Here is a 21,562-nt window from a genome sequence, read left to right as displayed (position 1 = left end):
TACGCACTACAGTTTTTAAGGGAAGTATTTATTTAGACAGCATGAAAACAGAGAGAAAAGATGTTACGGCAGGATTCAGTCTGCTTTTGGCTGGATTCAGCCACTGGTTCATACTGTTCCACGAATCTCTGAAAACACAGTTACAACATCAAAATGATCATTTACAAACACATAAATTAGCAACACTGATAGAAAAACACTGTTTCAATTTACAGACATATTTCATGTATTTATAGTGTTCTCAGATTCGCAGCAAGAGCTCTGAACACAAATAGAAAACAGAAGCTGATAACATCGACTAAGTGAAAATGTCACGTGATTGGAGGACAGAAGTCAGATTTTAACATCTACAGTAATTTCAACCTGGTTATTAACATGGTTTGCATACAGTAGTCAGATATACATACAGTACATACATCATCCATTAGCCCCAGTAGTTTAGTGATAACGGTCACAGTTAGATGGTAAATACATTTCATCAGCAGCACAGAGTAGCACTGTATTGCTGCACTATAGATCCCTAACGTCTAAGTTAGATCTTTGAGTTATTCGGCGATGCGGTGACGACATCATCAGGTCTGTCACATGTATGTGATGTAGTTTTCAGGTATGAGGCCCGTTTTGCCGTTGTACGTCGCCTGAAGCCAACCTGGTTCCACAGAGGGGTACACTGCAGACACAAACAACTCGGCAAGTTAGCACAAGGACCTTCGGAGATAAAAACACTTTATCAGTTTTTGTCTGAAAGAATGCTTCACACAAACACAGAAAATTTTAGACTAGAGGGGAAGAGAATTTACGGCCAGTCATGTTTGGATATCAAAGGTTTACAGTATACCGTACGCTTTCTAAATAATCAAAACACATTATCACTGCAACTGTCCTGCTGCCATTAATATAGAGACATGGAGAAGCCAAACATCATAAAGACCCACAGAACATTATACTCATTTCTAGTCCAAGTGTCTAGCTGATGAACTTTCCGATAAAAATGATTTAACAGTGAATTACAGGAAATGTGTTAAAATAAAGCCATGAGCATGAATACAAAACCCTTTGATGAGCATCTGTATTACACTGATATGATTAAGTGACATATGACATATGTTGAAAAGTAAAAATCCTTTGTGTTGACACTTTGAGGGAAACATAAGAAATGAGAGAGATTACAAGAGTTTATTATAAAAGAATAAATAAAAAAATATAAAAGGGTTTAGAACTAAACTAGTTGATGGTCCCCAAATTTTGTTGATTAACTGTTGCACTGTGGTTGGACCACTGTCGAGGGTCTAAGGACAGAAGGTGTTCTACGCTGTTGAGACTGTAATGTTGCAAAGCCCCTTGAGGGAAATTGAGACGAGTGATACAGGGCTATATAAACAAAACTGGCTTGCTTGGATCTCAGCCAGTTGTAAATGCGGTCTGACCACAGCACAATCTGAAGGGTCACATAACTCTACATCTTCGTGCTAAGCAAGCCTGTCGAAAGCAACAGGAAAAGAAAAAAACTACAGGAAAAACCACAGCTCATATAGTAGCACTGGCTCCCATGTTTGCTGATAAGTCAGCCAACTAAGCTTTATACTGAGATACAATCACACTGATCAATTAAGAAAAGGACACCAGATGTAATAGCAGGTGTAAATGAAATTATCCAGTCAACATCATATGTTTTCTGATACAGCTCACGTGTTGATACATGGTGTAAACGGGGCCAAAGATCCCTCAGGAATGAAACCTGTGAGTAGTCGTCTTACCATTTGAAAACAGTGCCCCCTGTGGAAAACTGAGCTCATGGCTGTGCTCTGCCTCACACGAGTAAAGCGCTTTTGCTTCCCTAGGAGAAAAAAGAAAGTAATCGGTAAAAAAGAGTGATTTAGCAGAGAAGTTAAGGAGCACTGTGCCACAAACAACCTCAAGATCGACTCACTTTCCTGAGGGACATATGTCTAATGCCGAGGAGAATACTGAGCTCTCACGCTGCGGTAGTCGGACTGACAATCTGTAAGATACAAACACAAAATTGCTTCTGAATACGATTCATGAGATAATTTCCAGTTGTTACTGGGGAAGAGAGAAAGAGAGAAAGAAAACTCACTCTCAGCATCTAAAAACAAAACAGCTATACTGCTTTTTTTCTTAGGTAAGGCAGGCAGGTCTTGGGTCAATCAGAAACAAGTAATAATTACTGAAATCAGAACAATGATGTCTTAAAAATGCTGCATTTGATGTTAAGCCAACCAGAAGTATTCACAGGGCTGACTAATTTGTGTTTACATTTTTTGTCAGCTGAACATATTGTATACAATTTTCAAAAAAAAAGTTTCATGGCCTTGTTTTCCCCTAGACTAAACCATCCATGGACTTATATCTATGTCTTTTCTCTGAGAAACACAACGTAAAGTGCTGTGAGCTTAGAACACCTCAATGCCTGACAACAGTCTTATACTCACACTGATCCGGGCTTCTGGTAGCCGTTGCTGGATGCTGCTGCCGCAGAGCGTGTCGCAGCCTGATCTGAGCCACAGCGGATGTGTGAAGTTTTACGGGTGTGGGTTGCATCTTGTGGGTCTAGCGACATGAGACTCTGCACTGATCCGTGGCAGCTTTTGTAATCTGTGACAGAACAGAAGAAATCAAAAGAAAATCTAAACACCTAGCTGACAAATACTGTATATTGCCACACTGCCACCACATTTTCTCCTGAAGAGACGTACGCACCCTCAGAGATGTGTAGGGAGGTGAGAGAGGAAGATGTGGAAAGCTGGTAGGGAAATAAAGAAGATGAGGAGGACGAAGACGAGGAGGCCGTCCTGTAAGTTTTTCTGTGCAGCTGAGGAGAGGTAGAATCTGTCATTCTGCTTTGTGTGACAGTGGAGGAGGAATTTCTTTGATCCACTGAATGAGTGCTCTTCAGAGAGGAGACAGACGATGCTCTCTGAATAGACCGACTCTCCCTGGGATAGGAAGCCCGATCCACTGAGGAGGGGTGGATGGAGGCAGTGGATGAGGAGGCTAAAGAGGGAGATCTTGATTCTTTTACAGATGACAAAGAAACTGTGGAGTTTCCTTTGGCAGACAGAGTCCTTTCTGCAGAGAGTAAAGAGGACATGGAGGAGGACACAGAGGAAGTCTGCTGGGCCGGAGTGAGCTGGGAGGAAGTCCAGGAAAATGAAGGAGTGAGGTGAGGGGATGCGGCAGTGTCTGTTGGGTGCTTGTGATCATTCACATTTGAAGAGTTGTGGGTCGGAGAGCAGGAGGAAACCGGGGGAGGAGACACCTGTGCTGTAGAAGGCGAGCCTGGCTCGGCAGAGGGAGAGGACGGCGAAGAGGCCTGAGACAATCCATTCTTTTCAGAGGAGTGTGACGACAGAGACTCCTGGCTGCCCATCGGAGTCGTGCTGGGGCTGCTACTGAACGTGTCACCTGGAGGGAGAAATGGAAACAAGTCACAGGATAGACTGAATGCCAAAGGCAGCATCAAGGTTAGTGCTCAGGGACTGCTGAAAGGTCTGAAAGGGCTGTCCCATTTTTCTCCCCTATGAAAATAATAACAAGCACACAAAGCACTTTTCATAGCAGTTAATGAATGCTTTACACTTCTAACAGACAAGAATGAACTTACAAAAATGCTGTCAAGTTATCCATGGAAGAAAAACTATGAAATATAATACATTGAAGCGACTCCGCCTCGCATCAATGGCATTTGTTTTTTATGCTGGTTTATATCCAGACTGAAATATCACAACCATAAAATTGCAATAAAAGTGATGGTCTCCTTAACAGGAAGCAATACTAGTTATGTTCCCAACAGCCCCAGCAGAAGAAAAAGAAAGAAACTGTCATGTATCAAATGTGAACGGCCCCTATGACTGATCTATTATTAAATATGATATTATTAAATTGTTTATACTGATGTATCAGTGTGTAAGTATTTTGTTTTTGTTGTAGTTGGTTGAGGAGTAGCTCACTTTGAAATCTAGTCAGTTTAGTCAAATGGCTAAGAAAAGGTCAAATCTGAGGGGTCTTGAAATGATTAAGTGAATTATTTTGCTACAAAATTACATTCATTTTTTACCGCTCTCTTTTTATTTTTAATAGAAATACTGGATTATTTACCTCTATGGGCTTAAATGAAACCATGATGGGAACCACTTTTTGGTGGAACTGCTTCTAACTTAAGGAATCTTTTTCATAGGCAACTTTCTTTCTTTAATGTATTATCTAAATCTGAAAAGTAATTAGGAGCTGTCAAATTAATTTTGTTGAGTGAAACGATATTCATGAGCGATGAGACAAAGCAGATGTGACTACATAAAGACTCACTGTCATTGTCTGCCAGGCAGAGAGCAGGAGGGTAGAGCCGGGCCCTCCTCTTTCCAGAGGACAGACAGATGGCCTTGTTTCTCGATCGAGGAGTCGACCGCGAGGACGGAGCCTGAGGTAACGGCAATGACAGGTCTGGGGCCTCACCAAAAATCTGGCAGGAACATACAGTGTACATGTTCATTAGGCCTGTGTATGTTTATGCTTGTGTGTCTGTATGAATGCACGTGTAACTGAAGGTGTACCTTATGGTGGTTTTCAATGATAATCTCCACCACAATGTTCTGAAACTTGATGTTCATCATGGCTGCCACTGTCTCTTCCTGTGATCTCATCAGCGTGGGGCCGAAGATCATCCCCAGGTTGGACACAGTCATTAAGTTCTGGTCACTGTGAGAGGACACACTGCACACACACACACACACACATACACACACAATAAGCAAAAACACAATAACACATAGACATAACAAATTAAAATTTCTTAAAAAGTGTTCATTTTAATGAAGATTCACAACTTTGGTGTGAGGAATAAATCTTTTAGGTACATACTTGTGGAGATGGTTTGTTAAGAGGTCCAACAGTGCTCTGTTTTTTTCTGGTAGTTTGTGTACAAGAGCATGAATGGCTCTCACTCTATATTTTTGGTCATCATACCCTGAAACAGTGAAAGAGTACAGTGGACGGGATTCAGTCATGTGCTTCTGTTTGCATGAATCCTTCTGTGTGCTTTGCAGTTTGAAGGAGGCACCAAGGGATCTTACTTGCAGCCTTGATGAATTCTTTATGCAGTCTGTAGGTCAGTAGTGGTTCTGCCAGACACCTGCACGCACATTAGAAATCATGAATTCAAAACTCACGAGAAGTGTTATTTAAAACGACCGCTCTGTGCTGTAAGTTACCTGAAATAATTCTTTAGGCCGCTGGTGATGGTCTTGTTGTCCCAGGCGTCTGCGTCCAGCTGTATGTCAGCGGGAGCTGTGGATGCTACAAGAAAGGAGATGAAAAATGGTTGTGTAGTTATTATTGTGTAGTTGGATTTTTTAAAATACACCTGCCACTCATTGTGCTGGAATAAATCTTCCCCATGCAGATAAATAATATCACACAGAGGAAAGCGGTGCATTTCTTACCAAACACACTTGTCATTAATCGCTGCACTTTGGAGTTGACTCCTCCAGTCCTGTACAGTCCTGGCGTGATAAGACCTAGAAACACATACAGGCATGTTTTATAATATTTCATAAATCAATAACGTATACAATAAATACTCATTAGAATTACTTCCTATATGAACATTTTAAAGAGGAAGAATACCTCTCGTTTCAATCAGCTCGATACACTTCTTCACAAAGTTGAGTCCCGCTTCATTGAGAAATGCTGTAAAACAATCACTCACAGTTTTGTCTACATTTCTGATGCAGATATCGAGAAGTAGAATCTTCTGAATCAAAGCAAATCAAGAGCAAGATAAATAAGGACACTTACTCTCCTCCTTTTTACTGAGCAAAGAAGGCAGAGTGTAAATCTGAACAAAAAAAAGAAAACTGTTGTTTTAGCATGAAATTTGAAACAACACTTTTAATGCAAGGTTTAACACACATTATTATTAACAGTAACAGTATTAATATATCACACTAATATGTGCAGGTTGGCTACCCTTGCTTTCTAGTTACTCTATAGAGTATAGATTGGGTAGATATATTCATACAGGTTCTTTTCCATCCATTGCCTCCATCCACAGCCGCCTGTTGGCCTCAGAGAGCGCCTGCAGGGTGATGACGCCATGTCTGCACAGAAAGAGATCACTTTGTCCCACAACAATCCAGCAGATGCCATATCTCATTTATCCATAGTCATGTGTTATGGACACAGGTCCTCTCAGTCATCTTCTCCACTCACCTCTCCACCACCTCAATATCAAAGCAGAAGCGCTTGTCGATCGAATCCCTCTTCCTTCTGACACACGAGCGCAACCTGAACATTTCAGGTGTACCATTCACCACGCCGTTCTGTCAACAGAGAGATTTGTACAGAATATGCACACGCATGTGGTGTTAATGTTAGAGTTTCTGATATTGTAGTGAAGAAACAATGTTGCTCAATAGCCTAGTCTACAGCCACACTACCACCTCTTTGAGGCTCTACTGTAGTACAGCAGTGTATGCTAACACACTTACTGTGGTTATGATCAACAACTAGACGCTTAGCAGGTATTCATTTAATTTGTGTTAGTATACAAAAAGCATGTTTACAACCACATTATCATAAGACAATAATGTAATCTAAGTGTGAAACTCCTGATGATTTTCAGTTAAATGGACTAAAACATTTAGCATCATGTTCATTTGTGCTTTCACCTCACCTGTCTACTGGCTGGCCTGGACTCTATGTTGCTCATGGTGAACATCTTGGAGCTTTTTTGATAAGTACAGTAGTATCTGGTCCACACACTGCCCAAAGGACCTGCAGTACATGATCATGCAGGTGCACTTGTCATTGGCATTGGATTTTCTTCACAGCATAAGCCAGCGAATGATACTGAGAAAATATTATTTTTATATATCTTACGTTTCTCCTGTATGTACAGATATCCCTCCATTGTAAAAGAACTGGGGGCTTTGAAATCTTCCTCCGCAGACCGGATCCTCTTCATCAGCCTCTCAACCTCAGCACGTGTACTTTCAAAGTTATTGCGAGCCTTATCAACATATAACGCAACATATAAATTGAAGAAACTGCAATGAAAAAAAGCCTTTCATATGAACCATACAAAAAAAAATCAGAAAATGATTATTTAGTCCAGCAGAGTTTGAGTGCAGGTAGTTTTAAGTAATGATCCAAGCTGTACATTGATTTTTCTTTTGAAACCAAAGTAGTAAAATGTGACTAAACGTAGTTTGCATTGTGTGTCTCAATATGCTATGAGTATCTGATGTGTGAGGTTTCCACTTAAGACAGGTCATATCACACACATCCAGAGCTGACTTTAAAATAAATAAATAGAGGCAGGTACCAAGGTTTGATAAACACACTTACATTCTGCAGGTTGAACTGAAGCTGCTGCTTGTAAGGTTCAAACTCACTGGCCAGCTCATAGCCCTCATGGTAGAATGTAAACAAACCCTGCAGGAAGGCTAATAACTGAAGAGCAGAGGAAGAAACACACAGGAACAACGTTAGCTTGGGAGTGCAATGAGAGGATTACAAAAGAATGACCATCAATCATCTGCTCAATCAATCAGAATAGCCTCTATGGGAGAAAAAAAACCCCAAACTCTGACTGTTGTTTGGGTTGCTGCCCTTGTTTACTTTACAACAAAGGGTTTCCCTCTCTGTCAGGCGGAAAAGATATCCATGCAGGAAGTGCAGCCACAGCAACAGGAAGTGGGCTTGACTGATATCTATCATTAAGACATTTTTATCCCTGGACAAACAGTGTGTGTAATGTGTGTTTTTAAAACCCAGATCGTGTCTTTATGCACACATGATCATTACTGGCTTGGCTGAAATTATTATTTGATGTTTACATTATTGTTTGCAAAATAAGACTTGTTAGTCATATTTTCCTATAATGAAACACTGTGTATTCAAGACTCTACTGGACCAGCAGCTCAGAGAAATCAGAGGGAACAAAATGATACATATATTAACATGATCAAAATGGATGTATGTGAACTCACCGGCTCCACAAACTCAAACTTCTTTCTCTCCTGCACCTCTTGGATCTTGAAGACATACTGCAGCGATGCATCATAAAAGACCTGCCTGTCCTTACTCATCTGTGAATCAGCCTGCACCAAAAACAGCAACAATATACAGTGCTTTATGTTACTTCACAAATGCAGGAAGAACTTGTTTAATATATTTTTAGGAATCACGCCGTTCACCTCTTGTAGATGCGATTCCTTCTTTTTGGAGGACAGGCTGAGGTGTTTCTCCAAAACAGAGTAATACCTCTCTGTCTCCTTGTCAAACTGCTTCTTCCCCTCCTGAGGAAGACGTGGATGAGAAGGGGATGTGAGTGATGAATAAAAGCAAACTGTTAAAAAAGGTCTTAAATGTAGGTTTTTTTTTACATAACATCACTACTAGTGTACCTCTCATGCTAGTTTTCAGTCCTTGACAGCTTTCAAAACTGCTACTGTAGTATTAGAGGCTTTAGCCTGTTAGTATGTGCACGCTTGCTAATTAGCATTAAACGTATCAACTTCACCTGAGGTTAATGTCAAGAACAAGACTATTCTACAGCCACACTACCACCTCTTTGAGGCTCTACTGTAGTACAGCAGTGTATGCTAACACACTTACTGTGGTTATGATCAACAGCTAGACGCTTAGCAGGTATTCATTTAATTTGTGTTAGTATACAAAAAGTACAGCTATGGTGGATGTAATCAGTTTTACCGGTATAAACCAAAGTACTGGGACTTTGAACAAGTGGAGCAAATTTCCCTGAAATCCAACCAGTAATGACAGCATGTTTGACTCTGATTCACAAATGTCAAACTCATGATGGCACTGCAGGGTATGTTAATTACTGAATTTAATAAGATTTATCCTGTGGGGACCCTGAACGTCTACAGCAAATCTGACTGATTCCATCAAATAATTAGCATTAACATATTTCAGTCTGAGGGACAAGGAAGAGCAGTGGGACCATTAATAATCAAAATGAAGAAACACTGCCAAAATGTTTGGGACAACAGCTATTTTCCAAAACAGCTGCAACTCTGAATTCCACATCCAGTCATTCGTTTTGCTCAATCAGTGTGAGGGTGTACTGCTCACACTCTCCTGCTACATTCTACAGACTGAGGAGTTGCTTCCCTCAGCATAATGAAGTAAGCTGCGATTTCACTCTCACCTGTGTCCAGTTTTGTTTTTTTGCCTACTGCATGAAAGTGCAATCTCTGCTGTTTCACTCTGAGAGACAGCGAAGAGGAAAACTTGAGACAGACAGAATAATAAGACTTGAGACAGCTGTTGAAACCAGACACCAGACTCTCTGTTTATACTGCCTCACTGAGTTCAACTGTCTCTCTGACTGTGACGTGCTCCCTGCCTTCCCTCCCAGCGTCCGTTCCCATGACCTTGTTACTGACACTGGACTCTGATCCATCGTTTATCTGAACAAATTGGATTCTCTGACCAGTGGTTGAGAGACCGACTGAGACCAGACCAGAGCAGGATGATCTGTCTGAGCACCACCCAGGGTGTTGGATAACTAATGAACGCAACATGCTTAGCGAACTGAAATACACTTAGCAGCTCGAAGGGAGACTGTCTAGTGTTTTGAATAGCACCTGTGGTTCTTCCACGTGAATAAATAAATAAAGGTTAAAACAAAAGTTAATTATTCCATTAATTTGCACTGATAATCTCCTCAATTGCACATATACCTTAACAGCTCCTATTTGCTCCTTACGAAACCTCTCAAGCGGTGAGATCAATACATCATCAGCGTTCTGGATCTGAGAGAGGAAAGAAAAACATCAGCAGTCAGCTCAGTGTGTCATAACAATAAATACCACGACCAGTAACAGAAAAATAAGAGCTCAGTCACTGTTCCACGTGGGCTGCTGCCACCTGTTAAAAGAGGCTTCATCAAGTCCGATCAATCCGTATGCCTGTCTTTATTTTTCTCACAATTTTGTCTTGAAGAGACAAATTTAATTTTCAATTTTGAGATTTCTGATTCATTCGAGAGTATGTTGAAACCCAGAGAAAAAGGTCAAACAATACACAATATTTCTAAATAGACAAAAGCATGATGTTGATCTGTCACCAACTTCACCAATACTGTTTGTTGTTTAAGAGTAAATCTAAGGCTGAGATTTACTTCATCTAGCAACGATCTCGTCTTGCAACCAAGACTATTTATTGATTAGAACAGAGGTGCTGAAGTATGTAAACATTTGTGCAAGGGAACAGGGTTCAAACTAAAAGAGCTGATTTCAGAAATTGAATATTTCTCAAATTATGTATTGTATCTGCGGCTCATAAAAGCTCAAGCTTAAACACCATGAAGACCAATCCAAATTTCTAAATCTCATAGTTAACACTATGCACAAAGTTACAGTCAGTTTATGAATTAATGATTTTTATCCAGCATTATGAGTATTATGATTATGAGGCATTTTATGGACTTTGCTCATGGTAATTATCCAAGTCACAGAAAACATGATCAGCAGTTTACAGCCATTCTAACTGCTCTGTGAGGCTGCACAGCGAGACAATTTGAGTCAAATGCTAAAATGCAGATGTGATGATGTGGTAATAATGTTTTACCATGCTCACCATCTTAGTTTAGTGTTAGCATGATATCAGTTGCTAATTAACACAAAGTGAAGCTGAGGGCGACGGACATTAGTTCTCACAAGCCAAAGTACTGTCACAAATAAAGATTTTGATCTGATGATGGTTCAAGATGAAAAGCTAAGTGTAAACCAAATCTCATGGCAATGTATTCAGTAGTGGTTGAAATATTTCAGCCTGAACTAAAGTGGCCGACTGACCCTTACACTGACAGACCCACATTTCTATCCCTAGAGCCCTGCTTCCAGCACAACTAAAAATCTAGATGGAAACACTCAAATAAAAATAGACCATAACAGCAGCTTTTCTGCCAGTATTAGCAGCAACACTACAGATTACATAGGGTTAATACATAGCATTTCACTGGAATTAGAGCATAAGCCAAGACCAGAATGTGCACTTTGTGAAGTTGTAGAAAACCTCCAAACCTAAAAAGAAAAATGGTACAATTGTGTTAAGTTTTTACAACTGACTGTGCAGCATGTATGAGACTTGAATCAATCAGTAAAGAAAGCTACAGAGCACTTATCAGAGCTCTGGTTTGTTTGTACTGGGTCTCGGTGCACTTCAGTCATGAGTCTATATATTGCAAGTCTCAGTCACGTCCTCATATGCTCTGTCTAGTTGATTTAGACTCTAAACAGCTTCCCAGCTTTGCAGCATGACTTTACTTTCACTTCACTACAGCTTAGTACCACGACAGTACCCAAAGAGGGGTACTTTGCTTTCTCTGAGCGGTCCTTTCTTTCACCGTATTATAATATGCAGGATGAAACTGAACACTAGAAGACTGAGGGGCATTGTCAGATCACAATAACTGTCCTTTCAGGTTGAACAGGTAAGTATTTCCCATTTGCTGGAATTGCCCTTTTACTTCATAATGATGGTACTATTAGAGGTTCAGAGCTATCGGCAGTGTTGCAGCAGTGCAGTGGAAAAGTGGAAAAATTAAAAAAACATACAGACACACACACACACACAGAAACAAAAAAGAAAGAGAAAGAGAAAGAAGACAAATACACACAGACACACACACACAGGACCCTTTTATGGACTTTCCCAGGCAGTCAGGGCTCTGCTCACAGTCTCACGGGGGAATTGGCAGAATAGGTTCCACATGGTTCCTCTGTAACCAGACCATGCATACAGCCACAAAGGCATACACACCCACCCCCACACGCGCACACACACACACACACACACACACACACACACACACACATTCACACAGAGGGCTATGCATTAAGTAGCATACTATATACTGCACATGCACAGATGCTTGTACACACACAGACGGTGCAGCCAGACTCCAGTCACTCCTACACAAAGTACTCTGGTTGATGGAGAGTCTGAAAGTCAAAGACGTTTTTTCCGATTCACCATGGAGTACTCATTGCCGCTGACACAACCATTTCGACAAATGAGTGAATCAGAGCTGTGGGAAAACCAGGGTAGGACAAAATCTCGAGGAAGTCAAAGCAGTGATTCACCTTCAACCGAAGGTGCCTGACAAACACTTTAACTTTCAAACGGAAACCCTGGTCACATCTGCAAATGGTGTGCATGACGCATGGGTGAAGTGAAGCAACATCAGTGAAAGTGCAACACAATCACTGGACTATGGTCAGTTTTTTAAGGACAAAGAACTATTACTTCAGACGTTGGTCTAATGGTTTGCTCAGATAGGCATTGTGAGTAAAATGCCTTACACAATGGGAATTGTTTCTGTAGAATTTCTTCATAAAGTCTGTGGTTTCTCCTGATAGAATGAATGTGTCTTTTATTTGGGTCAATCATGGAAAGAAAGATACGCTTAATCTTAAAACAGCCTCTTTTCAATGTCACAATAAACTGTCCTTAATTTTTCAATGTTCCTTATTTCTTAAAAAAAACATACAGCATACAACATTTATAGACATTGTATGTTTTCTCTGTCTATTATTTCTCTCTTTCACACACACACACACACACACACGCTAATGCAGGCAATAACACACATTTTCTTACCAGTCGTTTTCTCTCCTCCTCCATGGTGCTCAGCAGCTGAGAGAATTCCTTTAAGGACTGAGCTGTAAAATAAATTATACACCTTAAATGTGGAAACATGTATCACTTTTTACCTGTTCTGCAGTCTCAACTCTAGGTTTTCTAGACTACCATGGACATTTTCATCTCACCAATACTGATCTCATCATCAGTCTCAGCATCTCCAATACATTCAAACTGGAACTCCTGTAAGGACTGAGAGAACCGCTGGACAGCAAGAGACAGACCTGAGAGAAACAGAGAGAAGTTTGCTCAGACTCTTAAAGCAGGTAGCAACATGAGACAGACAGAGCTAGAAGTGCTGAGCTGAAGTCTACAATGTCATGCCTTGTAAAAATCTATTATAACTAATATAACTTCACTGTTTACACATTAGGCATGAGAATGCTCTTGACATTAGTCCGCATACTGCTATTATTAGTCCATCACAATGTAAAGCTCCCATTTCCCTACACACTACAAGCAAGCATCACTTATTCCCTCCGGTGACAAACTATTCACGGACTTTCTTACCAAATTCTGGCATTATCATCCACTGCCAAGACATGAGGGGTAAAACTCTGATGTAAACAAACTACCACACCCTGCAACAAACTCCGCTTTACAGCCATAGTCTCAGACAACTGTGTTTACATGTCCAAACAACGCTCCAATAATAGAGGTTAATAACACCACCTTTTATTCTCTATGGTGAATGAAAACTTGGCACCACTGAACTGCATTCTCTTACTCACACACCCATAACATGGATATGCTGTGCCATTTTAAGACACTGACATACCACTGTCCTTTAGCAGGGGTTTATACCAGATTACTATATCAGCAAAAACAAAAAACAAAAACAAAACTGAAAAAACAAACTGTCTGGTTCAAAAAAAATGCACAAAAACTTGTGCTGGAAAGTTAAATTAGGTTGTAACCATATGTTGATCTGGACTGTACTGATTGACAACACTTTTCTTACAAGTATCAACACTTGAGAGCAACTAAATCAGCATTATTGATGTTTTCTGATGTTGTAAGAGGTTTGTTTACAGAGATGTTTGGAGACAAGGGAAGAGTCACATGCTTCAATTATTGGGGCCATTTTGACACTGAGCCCTTAATTTGCAATTTCCAAAATGTACATTGAATTGTTTTCAAATATCTTATGTACAGCAGTCTGCGTACTGCACTCCATTTGTTAAGTGATGATAATGCACACAATTCGTGGTCAGATTCCAACAAAAATGATCTTATTTTAATGACCTTCAGTCTAACTGGAAAAAAACATCATACAGCAGAGTGGCTCTGTTGACTGAGATACCTTTTAATATAAACAACGTAGTGATTGTGTTGTTTCACCCATATGAGGTTGGGGTAGGTAAACGCACTCAGCATTATGTGTGTGAACCCCAAGCTGCAGCAGTGACTACACCAATGAGTTCATCCAGCAGTTGCGCTAAAGAAACGACAAAGAGTCACAACGTGTAGGTGTGCCTGAGCTTTAAGCTGAGGTGATCAAAGTGAACTCATCTTCATCAGCTGATGGTGTGTACATATTAGTCACCATCAAACTGTAGTGGTTAAACATAAAACTTTACAGCATAAAGGCCCGCCCGGCGTTTTATGACAGATTTCTGGCCAGCTAAATGTTTATTTGTTGTGTGCCCGTTTTGCCTTTCATGTCACATGTAGGTAGCAAACAAACCTCACCTTCATGGTTAGTTATTCAGTGTCTGATTGTTACATTATAATGAAACATATTACAATGGAGGGAGAATTTAAATCAAAACAGTGCCCATTACCACATAGGAAAATGCTGAACATTCGCTGTTTCCTGCCACTTTTGTCTGTTTTATATGATTCTAAATGAGTAAATCTTTTTAGACTAAACAATTATTCAAGACCTCATACAGATTAATTCACAGTGAAAATAATTGTCAGTTTCAGTCCTGGTGGATACAGTGCTTTACATTTTTGGTTAAGTTGCACAAACCAATTGAAACACATTAAACCTACAGCTTCTGGGTGCCAAGTAAACAGAAACATTCATTTCATTTCAGTCATGTGTAGGTCAAAAGGTGTTTAGGTACTTCAACTGCAAAACAACACATAAAACCAGACAAACACAGACAAAAACTTCTAACCTATCACGGACAGATTTCGACACTATGGCCTACAAATTAAATTGTAATTGCCTCTCTAATTGTTGTGCTCATACCACCCCAAAACAATCCAGTGTAATAAACTATTAACAAAGTCTAGTGTAAGATAAACGCTGGCTGTTTGAACTGATGGCCTTGGGTTGTCTTGCGTTATCAGGCAGCAGACCGTGAAACTGGTTGACTAACTTTAGTGACTGTAACGCACTATTACCCCATAAACAAGCTATTAATCAACGTGTACTTACTTCTGAGTGCAGACACGAGCATGTTTCCATCTTTGATGAGGTCTTTTATAAACCTGTTGGTGCGCTCCAGTTCTATCTCATGGCACTGCAGTCGCTCTCTGAACTCCGGACTGTCCAGGAAAGAATCACTAAACTCCAGCGTCGGCAGACCCATCGATAAATGAATGCACACAGCTAATTGTTAGAATATTTTTGCGTAAGGCGCGTTATCTGTCCCTTTTGTGAGACTGAGGAAAGAAAACAGAGTTTTCAATGTGCTCGGAAAAACTTGGTTGGAAGTCTTTCCCAGCTGCCTTTTTTCATGCCTTTCTCACTTTTTTTCCCTTAGAACTTCCGGACACTACAACACAGCGCAGGCTGTGACAGAGAGTTTAGCTAGGCTATACGACGAGCTCTACGGTGCTTACCTCAACTTTTTAAATCAATGTATTCTAATACAACGTCGCCTTGACTTCTTAGCGGCTTTCTCGGTTGTTTCAGAAAACCCCATCAGTCGCGGAAAGAAAGCAGTAGAGCTTAATTCTGCATGTATCAAAGCTGTCGGCGAAGACTGTGTCGCTCTGTCTGCGGACGGCTCTGAATGAAGGCTTGTTACTATGGGAACGGGAGACTCCTGCTGGCGCGTGCTGAAATCAGTGCAAAGTTAGCCAAAAATGTTGTTGGAGCTTGTGGAATGTCTTTTGATGGCAGTAATGGTTGACGTTGAAGATCTAACAAAAATAAAGTTGAAGTGGCATTTCTGAGAGAAGCCAAATAGCAGTTAAACTCGAAAAAGATGAAGTTTGGCAAGGCCTAAATTAGGCTGAGGGGCAATTGCTGACAGGAACTGAAGTCAGTTGCAGTGTAAGAATTGAAAATAGCTGGTATGTCATTTGAATGCTGAGTGAAGAAAGAAACATGATGTGTCAGTAAAAGTCAAAGTCCTTAAAGTCAGTTCAGGTGTTAAGAGTACAAACTGAAAAGGGTGAGTCAGTTGTAGTGTAGCTACTCTGACGAGCAAGCACTTAAATAAACAAAAAAAACCCCATAGGCCTATTATTTGGGGTGTAATGTAATATAGTAGTTTTAATTATGACCGACTTACCATTCCATTGCTTTATTTCTATAGGAAAAAAGTTAAATAAATAAGTATAAAAGATATTCAAATTTTAAGAGCTACACATCAGCTATGAATGTATAAATATTTGAAATTTGAACTAAGTTTGTCAAAACTGTCACAACATATAGCTATCAAACACAAGATTTAAAGTATTTATAAAATGGTGTTTGTTGTTTTTGTGGGATTTAAATGGGTACTTAAAACATCAGTAACATTTTTTAAAGATATGAATCTTATCTTTTATCTTGTTATGAGTTGAGTCGCTGTACACAGAGGGATGTAATTCAAAATAACTCACTCCGCTGAAAATATGCAGGCACGAAACTAAAAGTGTGTGACAGACAAGGGAAAAATGATGCACACAGCACACATAGACCACAGAATATATTATGAATGAAAAGTTTGCAGGAACATAGTCACCACAGAATACCTTAAAATGCATTACATGAAGTGATTTCTGTAAAGGTATACTGGTACACTTACAATGTTCCCTGCTGAAAAGTTACATGCTAAAACAGGCCCTCTAATGTGAGGGAAATAAATTTGGGATTTTGCCAGCTGAACACCGAGAGGCACAGCGCATTGCTGAGCGCTGGCCAAATGCTCCAGGGCAACCACTGGAAAAGACAACATGTTTTCTCCATGGTGTGGTGTGTGCGATTCAACACAATCGCCATCAAATGTATTTTACAATTCCAATACATGCTACTGCACACTCAACTTGAGTTGCAGATGACAAGACATGACATTGCTAAGCACTTCAGGCAGCGTCAGCTTTGTTTTATATGTGCTCCACAATTAAATCAGGTCTCCTTCAAAACTCTGGGCACTGGACCTTTTTCCCTATCCATCCAGGCAGCCGCTGCAAAGCTTCAGCGCTCTGTTGGTGGCCCACTTGCTTTATTGTCTCAGTTGGTAACTACTGTATCTGTCACTCACCGGAGAAGAATAGAACACCATGACTACTGCAGTAAACAAGCTTTAAGAAGCTCTGTATGTAGCCTTATAACACACGTACACACAACACAAAGAAATGTAGACTGTATAGGGAAACACAGCAGAACTCTACCAGATCTTGTGTTTTTCTACATGTAAGGTAAGCAGTACAGTAACTTGTTCTCTTCAGTGATGTTGCAAGGCTTCATACTCATTGTTATTTGAATTACATCCAAATTAAGATATATTTAAGGCTTGCAGTTATTGATTCTAGTGCAACTGAACACACTAAACCTGTGGTCATCTTTACAGTGTTTGTTGAATGACCAGACATCAAAGATTGAGAGCTGCTGGTGATCCAAGTGAACCAACAGACAAAATGTTCATCAAAAATGCCAGCTTACAACACCCTGCTCGCTACCATGAATTACTCCTGCCGAGTCGACCCTACAGGGGGGAACCACCAACAGTGGCAGGTAATGGTCTGCTACTCTTCTGTCCCAGCATAAGAGGTAGTGATGTAATGAAGTGACTCAATTTAAATGTTCTTTAAGGTGTTTTGTACAATGTCTTGATTCCTACTATACGAATAACAAAAGTATCCTAATTTATCACTGTGGTTCTGCTTCAGTCTCAGGGGGATTTTCTCAATGCACAGAGAAAAAAATAAGACATTGTACTCTCATCAGAGATATTGAGTGTGAATCATTCAGATTCGTCATTACAGTTTTGTTTTGTTTTTTTTTTAAATTGTGTTCAGAGTAAATGAGCCTAAATGAGCCATGACCGAGAACACCAGCTGTTATGATTTAAACAAGGAGCTTATTGGCTTGAGAGTTTTCCAGCTCAAACACTTAAAGAAAAATGCCTGATTGGAAGGATTTCAGCAGATGTTAAGTGGGGTTAGAGCTCTGTTAGCTCTGATGTGCTAACTGGAAGTACTGGAAAGTATTTTGTTAAAAGGAAAGGATTCTGAATTTTTTGTTTCATTTTAGACATCTGCAATACTATGATTACATATACATTCAGATAGTTTAAAGCCCACTTTTAACACTCTTCAACTTCCCAAGGATTTCTCCTCTACCCGGACACTCCTGCTAAGATGGAAACCACATCTCGAGAGGCTTTCTGCTTTAGACCCGTCCCACAACGAAACAGAGGCAAAGGTCTGCAGTCTTATCTCAGCCCAGAGAGTAAACTCATTTATCTGTTTTAAGATAAGCTGTGTGCTGTGTTTGTGTGTTTCAGTGCTGAAAATAGTCATACCAGACTGTGTGTTGTGTTCCCTGTGTGTGTGCTGAAAATGGTTTGGGCTGTGTGTAAGAGCGGAGATTAAGAAAGTGATTTATGAGTTTTTTCTTTCATTTATGCATTTAATCAGTCATACTGAAATTTAATTACTAATTACTAGACTGAAATAATATTGAGGCAGTTATCAATACTCATATAAAAGAAAGTCATCCATATAAATTAATTAAATGTAAAAATACTGTTTATAATGTTCATAATGTTTTTTTTTTTTTAATTACAATAGTTTTTCCTGATGTTGTCTTCATAGGCAGATATCTCTTTATTGTTTATGAAATGAAACTAAGGTTATGATGACCCTTCAGGAAACCATGTCGCCCAGAACACACAGCAGGAGTCCCACCGTTCTCATCTCACATCCTCGAGACAAACAGGAGGAGGAAACAGCAGTAGGGACAGAGAACGAGGGGAGGATGAGCAGGAAGGCAACCAGGTTCAGATGGGGCCGACAGGAGTGAAAAATGAACACAGTGCAACAGAGATGCTGTCTCAGTATCAGAAAGATTTCCCTCCTCCATCTTCCTGCCGCAGGAGGCGAACGCCTGCACTCCCGCAGCCAGACAACATCGGCATCAACCCTGCCTTCAGGTAAGAGCTGTCTTATGTCACGGTCTTATTGATGGGGTGATCGCTCATGAAGGTCTGTGCGTCTTGGTTCACAGGATTGAGTTCAGCACGGTTCAAAGGGAGGCCTACCCTGGCTGGCCCATCATGAATCTGAGAGCAGCCTCATCCGGACAACCAAACATGACTTCTGAGTGATGGTCTGTTCATAAGAAATCAGATTGCGTGTGCACTTCCCAGCAAACAGCTCATGTTCATAATGTTTACACAACATAGCAAATGTCTCAGTCCATCATATGGCAAATAAACATGATTTAATAAACTAAAGAAAAACAGGCCAGTTTTATGGGCTTTTGGATTATGCGTCTTTGCATCAACTACCTTATAAACAGCACTATAACACATGACTTTCAACCCTTCTGTTCAATTTAGACATGTAACTGTAGTGAAACAGATGTTTTTTCTCCCTAACCACACCCAGCACAAAGGCTGCATGTCTGTAAAGGTACTCTATATGCAACGCGCACCCTTTGAACACACACATTTGTTTTAAGTGAAATCACATTCTTCAAGTTTTAGTTATTTTCAGCACTAAGTCTTTTAACAGGTTTATCTTCTTGGTAACAAGTGATGAATTTTCCAGCAGCGGGTCAATGTGATGAGTTAATGGACAGATGACGGTGCATGGAGTCACTGGGTAAGACTTAAAAGATATAGTGTGTAGCACTTCTGTGTGAAATGGTTCACTGTGTCAGGGTCTGGTGTTGGCATCAGTCCATTAACTTAGAGGTAGACAATGTACATTATATATTCATTCTTAAGGATTTGCTCCCTGCACAAATTAGTAATTAGTTATTAAGTTATTTGTTATTAAGTAATTAGTAACTCCAAACCATATTGTTTTTAAATACAACCTTAAATAACAAGTTCTGATAGTGTAGAGTTGGAACTTTTGTAATTCAAATTGTGATACACACATTTGGCATTTAGCTGAATTTTACTCAACAAATGTGCTGGCGGTGTACATGTATGTAAAACAAAAGATATGACATTTTATTTCAACACTCCAATACAGATGCCTCAGATTTCAAAACAGGTATGTCATAGATTTGTAATAAAAATAACAGCATTCTGCTTATTGAGCTGAAGATTTAGCTTGTGTCACTCACTGCTTGCAGGGCATCATGTGGTTGGACAACATCAATACTGTAAACAAAAGTATATGATTTTTTTTGTGTTATTATTATGGTGAACTAGTAAACTGATGTTATGATCAAGTTACACTACAAAAGCATCAGCTCTCCCTGAGAAATAATGGAATACTTGAAGAGCGGCTGAAATAAATGGCTGCTCCAGGTTGTCGTGCCATTACCTTGCAGAACAATCTGAAAAACAACCAGGAAACTTATCATTCCAAACCCAAACTGATATCAAGTTACCATTAAGGTCATCTGTTCATCGACATGCTTATCTCCATAGTCCCGTGTGTGCAAACCAGATGCCCTAGCAGTCACATTTCCTTCACTGCCCACTCGCCTTAAAATGTGTCAGTGGAGGAAAGCACTTGGATTATCTACATCACAGCATCTGTCACAAAGGCTTCATTTGAACCAGGTGAGATCCAGGTTTTGTAAGGCTTCATCTTCTGTCCCGGTGCCTGCTCCTGTCTCTGTGGCGACGGTCATCCTTCTCTCTGCCCCAGTCCCGGTCATCCCTCCTCCCTCTGCTGTCCCACTCAGTCTCTCTATATCGGTCTCGGTCTTCTCTGTCTCTTGCCCCTAGTCTGTCCCACTCCCTCCCTCCACCCCCTCGTTCCTTCATTGGACCGACACCGAGGTTAATGGGTTTACGGAAAGGCCTGTCCCTGCCGCCAAACCGCAGCTGGCCGGACTCCTTCTTCCCTCCTTGCCCGCCGCCGAGCCGTCTGGGGACCCATCCTTTGAGGGTCCTCTCCTGTTCAAAATCCACAAACACTTCGTGCTGGTCCACCACCAGCTTGTTAGCGTCCCGGCGGGCCCGGACAACAGACCGCTCCTCCTTATATTCAATGAAAGCATATCTTTTAGAGAAGCCCGTGACGATATCCCGGATCAGTCGGAGTCGCTGGATCTCTCCGTACTTGGAAAACACTTGGTGTAGTTTGTCCTCTGTTGTTTGAGGGTTCAGACGGGACACAAAAAGCGTGAGCAGTGGGTCTCCAACAACACCTTTGTTGGGTTTATACCGGGCACCCATAGCCCTCCATACCGCCCGGTCATGGGGCTCAACGTCCGTGCCGTCGATACTGCCCGCTTTCAACGGATCATACGCCTTCGCAATAGGACTCCAGTCAACCATGTTTACCCAAAATGAAGTTACAGGGTCCTTCTTCTTCAATACCAGACTTCCAGCGACAATTTCCAGGCGGTTGTTTCGCTACACATGTAGATAATTGTTTACAGAACACCAGGAGTCCCGCTGAGTGTCTTTTTCTTTTCCTCAACAGCAGCCGCCAGCAGGATGCACGTGCATCAACAAAAACATTCCGTAATGAAACGTTTCATACGATTTAAAGGTTCCTACTTCCTCGATTA

General features: G+C 40.6%; 3 protein-coding genes across 6 annotated transcripts; 1 reads left to right on the top strand and 2 right to left on the bottom strand.

Annotated features, from left to right (window-relative positions):
* Nucleotides 1-11: 11 nt before the first annotated feature.
* arhgap42a (Rho GTPase activating protein 42a) lies at nucleotides 12-15,654 on the bottom strand. 4 transcript variants are annotated; one of them, XR_006845191.1, is made up of 25 exons: nucleotides 15,083-15,654; nucleotides 12,822-12,917; nucleotides 12,652-12,713; nucleotides 9,729-9,800; nucleotides 8,217-8,318; nucleotides 8,010-8,120; nucleotides 7,366-7,470; nucleotides 6,898-7,027; nucleotides 6,692-6,792; nucleotides 6,229-6,338; nucleotides 6,038-6,116; nucleotides 5,815-5,854; nucleotides 5,644-5,706; nucleotides 5,460-5,534; nucleotides 5,229-5,313; nucleotides 5,091-5,149; nucleotides 4,879-4,984; nucleotides 4,572-4,731; nucleotides 4,327-4,480; nucleotides 2,722-3,426; nucleotides 2,454-2,616; nucleotides 1,931-2,002; nucleotides 1,758-1,837; nucleotides 417-670; nucleotides 12-128 (listed from the first exon to the last, which is right to left on the bottom strand). XR_006845191.1 is itself a non-coding variant. In XM_046410422.1 (25 exons), the coding sequence occupies exons 2-25, from the start codon at nucleotides 15,234-15,236 to the stop codon at nucleotides 582-584; spliced, it is 2,973 nt and encodes a 990-aa protein (XP_046266378.1). In that variant the 5' UTR covers nucleotides 15,237-15,309; nucleotides 15,490-15,654; the 3' UTR covers nucleotides 12-581. The 4 variants fall into 4 exon arrangements, 3 of the variants coding, with proteins under 3 accessions (XP_046266378.1, XP_046266379.1, XP_046266377.1); XM_046410422.1 differs by having other exon boundaries at nucleotides 12-670; nucleotides 15,083-15,309; nucleotides 15,490-15,654; XM_046410423.1 differs by having other exon boundaries at nucleotides 12-670; nucleotides 15,083-15,210; nucleotides 15,490-15,653.
* Nucleotides 15,655-15,810: 156 nt separating this feature from the next.
* Nucleotides 15,811-19,317, top strand: si:dkeyp-69c1.9. The gene is made up of 5 exons (XM_046410429.1): nucleotides 15,811-17,277; nucleotides 17,430-17,593; nucleotides 18,188-18,283; nucleotides 18,731-19,013; nucleotides 19,088-19,317. Exons 2-5 carry the CDS (start codon nucleotides 17,440-17,442, stop codon nucleotides 19,185-19,187), a joined length of 633 nt encoding a protein of 210 aa, XP_046266385.1. The 5' UTR covers nucleotides 15,811-17,277; nucleotides 17,430-17,439; the 3' UTR covers nucleotides 19,188-19,317.
* A 700-nt stretch (nucleotides 19,318-20,017) lies between these two features.
* On the bottom strand, nucleotides 20,018-21,526 carry snrnp35 (small nuclear ribonucleoprotein 35 (U11/U12)). Its single transcript, XM_046410428.1, has one exon. The coding sequence runs from the start codon at nucleotides 21,324-21,326 to the stop codon at nucleotides 20,628-20,630; it is 699 nt and encodes a 232-aa protein (XP_046266384.1). The 5' UTR covers nucleotides 21,327-21,526; the 3' UTR covers nucleotides 20,018-20,627.
* Between the last annotated feature and the right edge of the window lie 36 nt (nucleotides 21,527-21,562).

This window comes from Scatophagus argus, chromosome 14 (assembly GCF_020382885.2).
Source record: "Scatophagus argus isolate fScaArg1 chromosome 14, fScaArg1.pri, whole genome shotgun sequence".
NCBI lineage: Eukaryota > Metazoa > Chordata > Actinopteri > Scatophagidae > Scatophagus > Scatophagus argus.
The sequence above is the reverse complement of the archived record's forward strand: the minus strand, read 5'-3'. Positions and strand labels throughout refer to the sequence as shown.